General features: G+C 18.4%; 2 protein-coding genes across 2 annotated transcripts; both read right to left on the bottom strand.

Moving 5' to 3' along the window:
- Window positions 1–608: 608 nt before the first annotated feature.
- Window positions 609–1918, bottom strand: PRSY57_0025300 (rifin; the record flags this gene model as incomplete). The annotated part of the gene is made up of 2 exons (XM_020114315.1): window positions 609–1616; window positions 1847–1918. The coding sequence occupies 2 exons, from the start codon at window positions 1916–1918 to the stop codon at window positions 609–611; spliced, it is 1080 nt and encodes a 359-aa protein (XP_019969688.1).
- A 5833-nt stretch (window positions 1919–7751) lies between these two features.
- On the bottom strand, window positions 7752–8852 carry PRSY57_0023900 (putative exported protein; the record flags this gene model as incomplete). The annotated part of the gene is made up of 2 exons (XM_012905261.2): window positions 7752–8615; window positions 8784–8852. The coding sequence occupies 2 exons, from the start codon at window positions 8850–8852 to the stop codon at window positions 7752–7754; spliced, it is 933 nt and encodes a 310-aa protein (XP_012760715.2).
- Window positions 8853–9501: the final 649 nt, after the last annotated feature.

Raw genomic sequence — 9501 nt, forward strand, 5'->3', positions numbered from 1 at the left:
AAACACAACATAACATATATATAATGTAAATAATATATTATAAATAATGATAGAAAAAAAAAATATATTGGTTCATATGAGAAAAGATCTTTCTGTAACATTATTTGTAATGAACAACACATATTTACATTTTGTAAATGAATGATTGTGTTAACACATCGTAATTTCAATTTTATTTATAGATAGTATGGAATAATTACATATATATATTATTGAATATTAATATAATAATATATTATATTGTGATTTGATATAGTTCTATAACTATTATAAACAAGTATATATATATATACATATATTCCATATGTTTTTTTCCTATACGATTACATATACCTGCACTTATGATTTTAGTATTTAATATATGTATTAAAAAAATATATTATTTATTAAAGAATAAAAATTTTTGAAAAAAAAAAATTAATATAATAGTAAATTAATACAATAAATAAACAAACAAATTGACACATAACAAAATGAAATACATATGTACACTTAATACATATAAAAATATATAGTTATTTTGTAATCGAAAAAAAAAGCATGGTATATTCAAAGAAAAACAGGACATGTACCAAACATCCTGCTAACATCTACATGGCACATAATATCTAGTCTTCTAATAATTTTATGTATTGAAATTTTTTCTTCATTTTCTTTTTTCGTCGATAACGTAAAATTAAATAAATTATTACCATAATTAAAACTATTATTACTATTGCAACGATGGAAGCAATAATAGCAGTCTGGCAACTAGTAGTTGTAGCTTCTACTGCACCCACCTTTGTTGCTTCAAGTGCTTCTTTTTGTAATGCGAATTCTGCTTCATATTTGGTGGCACCAGCTTGTACCCAACTCCTAAGCGTCCTTTCCCCACCCTCGCATATTGTCGAATTACAAAAAGAATTCGTACTTCCATTTAATGGATTAGGTCGACACGAATCACCTAGTAGTTCTTTAGCACTTTGAAATAGAGAATCAAAATTGTTATATGTTGATTTCTTAACAATTTTTGTCAAATCAACGTAAAATTCTTTCTTAAAATGTGTAAGAAATTCATTAATTATAAGTTTCACAGCTTCAATACCAGCATTCGTAGCAGCTTTCGTAGCCTCAGTTACGGCCGCAGCCTTAGCGGCCTCAATTGCCGCAGGTTGCAACACACTTATAGCACCTAAAAGACTTCCATCTATCAATCCCATTCCAGGCATCACACCACCTCCCAATACACCTGCACATCGCAAACATCCTTTTTCCATTTTGTCCGCTATCGACTTTTCGCAAATACATGTTGGAATGGCGTCATTTTGTATATCAGTTTGTAATGTGGCAAACTTTTCGGTTAATTCCTTATCGATTTTGTCTTTTAATATAATTTTTTTAATTTCTTTATTGCATTGATCTTTACATTTTTGACGTGTAGTTTTCATCCTTTCGTCATATTCGTGTAATCTTTGTTGTGTCTGTTTATTGAAATTTTCCATGACTTTTTTCATTTCTGTGTCATTATCATAGTTGGCAGGTGCGTACAATTCGCATTCACATAATGATCTATATAAATTTGTTGGTTCTCTGTTTTTTATATGGGGTGTGTTGTAATGGTTCCTTTGATTATATACCTATAAAAAATGGTGATATATATATGTGATATTTAGATGTAGTTTATTTGATATGTATATATACATATATATATATTTCTTATGTATATGTATATGTATATTTTGACTATAAAATTAAGTTATATGAATATATATATAGTTATAATTATTATATATAAATTATGTAAACACATATATATATACTTTATATATATATTATATTATTATAAAAATGGTTATTATATCCATACTTGCGATGATGATAATAACAATGTATTTAATAGAAGAGAAAATAATAATATGTTATAGCAGTGGACTTTCATTTTTATTGTTATTCTTATATTATTTTATGATTATACATATAAATAATTTAAAATATAATACCTTATTTTATTTTGTAAATAAATTAAATATGTTTAAACTAAAATATTTATATAGGCTTATAATATAATACACAATTATTTTTCCTTTATGTAAATATATATTTTTTTACTGGATCCATATTTCCTTTTTTATTTAGAACACAAAAAAAAAAAAAAATAATAATAAAATTAATTAAATTTAAAAATAAATAATATAATAAAACGTTTCAATATTATTTATAATTTTGAATTTATATTTCTAATGAAATATAATCTTATGTTATATCATAAATTTTAATAATAATTTTTTTTCTTTTTTACTTTTTTTTTTTATTTTAATACATTTTAATAACAAGTAAAAGTGTAGTTACAAAAAAAAAAATGTTTTTTTTTCTGTTTAAAATTATATGAGAATGTGTACAGTAATATTTGTAAATGATGTAAAATACATATATTAGAACGTATTATAACATATATGCAGGTAATAGATATTCCAACAGGAACCTTGTATCATTACTATTATATAAAAAATTTAAATACAAACATTTTTTATCATAATATATGATATGAAAAAAAAAATTTTAAATAATAGTAAGAAATAATTTAATTTGGTTATATTTATAATTTTTTCTTTTTTTGTTCTAATATTTGTTGTACGTTTACGTTTCTCTCTAATTTATCCACGTTATTACTAACATTAATATTATTATATTTATTTTGTACAAATATACTACAAAGTATTTAAAAAATATATTTATTATTAAAATACTAAATCATTTAAAAATATATATATATATATATATATATATATATTTATTATTGTTAGAAAACAAAAACTAAAAATAATAAAAATATTAAGAAACAGAGAAGTTATACAAACTATTACATACTATATTGTATTTTTTTCTTTAGTGTTTATGTTATTAAAATATATTTTTTTTCATAATATATATTATTATATATATATTAAATCACGTCATATACTATTTTACAATTTATCTTATATTAATTGTATTATTACTTGTTCTAAAACTATAATTCAAAATATGTTTTTTTAATAATTATAGTATATTAATTGCTACTATAATAAATGACATTATATATTAAACACGTAATACGATATTATATATATATATATATATATATATATATACATATACTATGAAAATAAAAGAAATCTTTTATTTTTGTTTTATACGTAATTAGAATATTTTAAAAAAAAAATTCTTAATAATTCTAAAAATGAAATTATTTCCCATAAGGACGATGATATTATGTATGAGAAGAAAAAAAAACAATAATAATAAACATAAAAATAAACAAAACAAAACATAACAGAAGTTACAGAAGAGAAAAACATTGAAAGAAAAAATTTGGATAAATATAGAAAAGGAACAGATAATAATGAAAAAGAAGCAAAATCAAATGGATCTTCTCGTTCCAGTAAATATTTAGAAATGCAAAGAAAACTTTATAATAATTTTTATGTAAAACCAGAAATATATTTTGAAAATTTTTCAGATAAATCTTATGATTATTCAAAAAATAAATCATCCGACAAATCATCTTCATCAAATAAAGTGCATGATAATTATTTAGAAAATTTAAAAACAGGTTGTGTTGGAACTGTAGGTATAGATGCAGTTTCATCTTTAGCTATAGAAAAGTGTGGTATAGCTACAGCTAAAGTGGCACTTCAACTGTTCCTCAGTGTTTTGGGTATAGAGTTAGTGAAATTAGCGGAAATCCTTAGTGGACTAAGCTACTCTTCTGCAAATTCAATAAAAGGTTCTTTTACTTCTGTAGGCGTATTCAAGGTTACTAATGCAATGGCTACAAATTCTACTGCTAAAGCGACAACTACTTCTAATGGAGCTTTTTTCTATTATGGAATTTCTATTTATATTATTATTGTACTTACTATTATATTGATACTTTTATATGTATGGTTTCTTAAGAGAAGAAAAAAATCCATAGAAACATTAATGCAAAAAACATTTATGTACGTAATTGTTTTTAGAATATGAAAAATTTTATTTGTCAATGATTTATGAATTGCATTTTATAATAAATTTTGTTTACATATGATATAATATTATTTGAATAGTATATTCTTTATGAAACAAAATATTTATAGGCATTAATTACTTCAAAATATAAAATCGCACGAGACAATTATTAAAAATAATATATATTTTTTACTTGTTTAATTTAAACATATACATAATTCTTACGTCAAATTTTTATGTATTATAATTTATAATGTATTTTATTATTTTAATATATATATATATATGTTAATATTCAATTTTAAATATCTTCATTCACATTTATTATTAAATACTCATTATTCAATTAATATTAGGATCAATTTTACCAATGCATCATATTATTACTAATTACTAATTTATATGTCATAGAAATATTTTTAAAATGTTGTATTATATCTAACTCAAATAAAATTTTATAATTTTTTAAAAAGATGGTTTTTTTTTTTTCTTTTTTTAATATTATATATTATAAAATTGTATATTATTTTTATATTAACATAAATTAAACAAAAATGTAGACAACAATTTCACATTAAAAATAAAAGAAAATACAATGTTGTATATAAAAATATATTTTCTACCAAATTGTATGGTAATACATTTTCATGTACTAAGGATACAACAAATTACAACATTTTCTACTTTCAAAAACAAATAAATATTAATATAATATTTTAATGTTAATCATATAAATAACCATTAAAAGAGATATAATATATTTTATTGTTGATTATTATAAACTATTTACATAATATATATATTTTTAAATACATAAATATATTGTACAAACATCATACTTTATGAGTCAAAATTATAAAAATTAACCGAAATATATCCAATTCATATAATATATATAATAATAATTGGTTTATATAAATGTATAATATATGTCAATAGAAATTAAAAAAAAAATTTAAAAACAATTTTTCAAAATTTGAAACAGTTAATATTTTTCATAGAAGAATATAATCCAAAGAAAAATACACAATATTACATTCTTTACTTTCAAGTATCACAAAATAGAAGATTAAAATATTATATATATATATATTTTTTTTTTTAATATAAATATATATTCAAATTTTTTAAATATATTTTTCATAAAAAAATATTTAGATTTTACGATACAGCAAGAAAAAAAAATAATATAATTATATATATATATATATATATATATATATAACGTTAACATAATATTATGTATTTCAGTGTTTCTTTTTTTTTTAACAAAAATGATATCGAAAAAAGTACTTTCTAATAATTATAATAGAAAATATTATTATTTTTACACTTTATATCTATAAATTTTTATTATAATATGAAGCTGGTATGATATTATATTCCCATATTTCATTCATATTTATATCATAACATAATAAAATGTTAATTCTTTATTTTATTATATATATATATATATATATATATATATTAATATGTTGTTCATTATACAAAATATTATATATACTATATTATTGAAAAACATTAATAATAAAAATATTGTAATTATTTTAATTTTTATATATTCTTATACAAATATATATATATGTCATCATGCACACTTATAATAATAATAGTAATATATATCGGAAAAATATATAAACATACATTTATATGATTAATATGATAATTTTTTTTTTTAAACATAAAAAAATATATATATTTAATAAATTTTATTCAAACATAAAAAAGATGTATGAAATAACATATTCTATATAACTTTGTATATTCACCTAAAAAAATTGAATTCTACATATATGTACATATATATATATATATATATATATATATAATAAATTATTTTTATATAATTCAATAGATTTAAAAGACATTTCCTATTAATGTTTTATATATAATATAATTAAAACTATATTTCTTTTACTTTTTATAAAACTCATTTTTTTTTTTATTCAAAGTTTTTGCAATTTTTTCTGAGAGTTCCTTTTGATCTTTTTCACGTAATTCCACTTTTAATGTCTTAAAATATTCTAAAAATAAATAAATAAATTTGTATACATCATAAAGTGTATGTTTTTCATTAACTTAAACACATTTTTAGTGTATTTATCTCTTTTCATTTCGTACAATTGTACAAAATACAGAACAATTTTCCTTCCATATATTGTCATATAAAAAAAAATGTCCATTCTTAACCATAAATTCCTTCATGAATATCATTATCTAAATATTTTTGTATTGAAGCCTTTATCCCTCTCAATATATAATAATAAGTCCTCCTTTTGCAACACTAATTATATGAGACCATTTATTTCTAAGATTTTCTTTTGAGAAGCATTCTTTTAATGAATTTAGTACATCAAATAATTCCTATTATGATAAATTCTTTAACATATTATTATAATTTATTTTATTAATAAAACTATTACTTTCATTTTCCATATGGCTATACTCATGATCATTATTAATACTATATCTATTTTCCCTGTACCTTTTGTTCATTACATTTAATATTATTTTAATTGGATATTTTTTTATTCACATCTCTTTCTTTATATTTTAAATTTCTTTTCCTTTGTAAATTATTTTTTTTTTTTTCTGATCTTCACCTAAATTGTGTTTATATACATTGCAAAATTCAACTATTTCTAATAAGTTATTCTGTAATGAATTATGTTTAAAAAAAATAATAATGGAATACACATATTACATTATATGATATATTTACATATAACATAATAAAGCATATTTTATAGTAAATTAGTTTACAAAACCTTATAAATAATAATAAATAAAATTTAAATAATCACCTTATACTTAATAAGCAATAATAAAATCCAATCATATATAAACTTAAGCAAGGAAATTTAAATAAGGTGTAACTTAATTTTCCTTTGTGGTTCTCATCAGAAATATACAAGGGGGAAATAATACAATTTTTTTTTTTACTCGTCAAATTAGTAACTTTATCATTTTTTTGATTAACATATAAAGAATGAAATTACAACATATAATAATATATATATATATATATTTACATATTGTATAATATAAAAATAATTAATTTATAAACAATATATAATATAATATTTTGATAAAAATATGTATCTATTTCTTATTTTATTTCAAAAAAAATTATTAATATTAAATAATATAAATTTTTCAAAATATATATTTCATATTATACTAGTGTTTTTTTAACGTAATAAAAATATATTTACTTAGAATGTTATTAGCATTCAAAAAAATGGCAATCATAGATAAAATATACATACACATAAGTTCATATAATAGATCTAATAAATGTTAATTATTATTTTATATTTCATTAATTAAAATAAAAAAAAAACAATTAAGTTCTACTATATAACAATTCTTATTTTATATTATTTATTTATTATTTGTTCTTTGGTTTACTATAAAAATATATTCTCCATACCATTTATATTAATCATAAATAATATGGATAATAATTATCTATGCATTGTAAATTTTACACTTTAAAAATTAAAAATATTACTTTAATTATATATGTATATATATTATACGTAGATATAAATATAAATATATATATATATATATATATATATATATATATATAATTATAAAACAAAAAAAAAAAAAAATATTTCAACGGAATCATATATAAAACTTATATTAAAATTTAAAACAAACTTAGAACAACTTAATTTCCAATTTCCTATTTTTTTTTTTTTTTTTGCTGTTAATTTGTTTTTTTTTAATAAAATTAAATAATTCCATATTCTAACAAAAATATATATATATATTTATGTATCACTTTTATTTTCTGTTTTATCTTTACCCATCAATTTCCCTCTTGATGGCCACAACCACACAAGAAGAAAAATAACAATTATAATTGTTAATAATATTAATCCTACACAACTACCAAATGCTATAAGTGTAGAAAAAGCTGAAAAATAAATTGAGAAATTCATAACAGAAAATGTTCCGAATTTCAAAATACAAGTTAAAATCATTTGCCCTATTGCAGCACCTGACAATGTACCTAAATATATTCCTAGACCCTTCCAAAAATTAGACCCTTTAAATATTATGCTATATAATGAATTTTTAATTTTTGCCATAGTACCAACTGAATTAATTGTTTCTATCTGTTTAAATATTTCTTTGTTTTTATTTTTCATTAAATCCTTGACAAAATCTTCTTTGATTTCTTGAACCATTTGATCGTCATTTATTTCGTTTTCATTTAATATTACATTCCAATTTATATCTTTACATATTATACTTTTTTCTTCCATCTGTGTATTACTTGAAATATTCTCAACTCCTTTATCATTTTTATTTTTATTTCGTATTCTTTCATTCGTCATATTTCGTTGTTTATTTATTTCTTCATTATTTAAATTTTTTAACACATTATTATTATTATTATTGTTGTTGTTGTTTTTTTTTTTTTTTTTATTTATTGATTTAATACTCATAGTCTTTTGTCTTTCTTTTTTTCTTCCCCCTTCAGTATTTTTGTCTTTTAATAAAACACCAGATTTGTCTTTTTTCTCAAAAGGTTCTCCAACTATATGTTGTAATAGGCATCTCTTAATTGAAAAAAAGTAAAAATTATTTTTACAACAATTTATATGTTTCTTCCATTTTATATCACTATGCTATAATGAAAAAATGTACACGGATAATATATTTTTTATCATTATTATAAAACATTTAAGAAAAAAAAATAAATAAAACAAATATATATATATATACATTTATTTGTATGTATTTATGTATAATAACTATATTTTATATATATATATTTTTTTTTTTTTTTTTTTTACTTTATAATTGATTAAATATAAGCATATTACAATTCCAACATCTAATATTATTACATGAAAAAAATTCATAATATATTATTTTTTATTACTTTAATAACACTTCATTTAAAATATATTAAAATTGAAAAAAAAAAAACATTATTATGTAATCCATTAGATATTATATCCGTTACATAATTATAAATCAAAAATAAAATAATTAATAATTTATTCTTTTACCAAAACATAATACTATATATTTAACATACTTTTTTTTTTTTTTTTTTTTTTTTTATATATTTCATTTTATTAAACTTTTTAACTTTAATCATATAATAAAAAATATGTAGCTATTTTTTTTAGGATCAAGTAATTTTTTTTATTTTTTTATTATTATTTCTCTTTATCTTTTTCTTTTTTTTAAATTAAAATTATTTTACAAAAACTAAATAAAAAAAATCCCAATAATTCTTACATATATAATAAAATTTTATGTTATATATATATATAAAAATATATTAGTAACATGGTATTATAATATTTTTGATGAATTATTCTTTCTACCTTTTTTTATTATAAAAAAATAATTATTATATATAACTATAAATATATATATACATAATATATGTAGTATCATATATAAGTTCTTTAAGTATCTATCTCTAAATGGGCTTGTTAAATTATTCATATAAATAAAATATATATATTAGCTTTTATAAATTTATAAAGGAAAAAAAAA

The sequence above is a fragment of the Plasmodium reichenowi genome (assembly GCF_001601855.1).
Source record: "Plasmodium reichenowi strain SY57 chromosome Unknown, whole genome shotgun sequence".
NCBI classification, from domain to species: domain Eukaryota; phylum Apicomplexa; class Aconoidasida; order Haemosporida; family Plasmodiidae; genus Plasmodium; species Plasmodium reichenowi.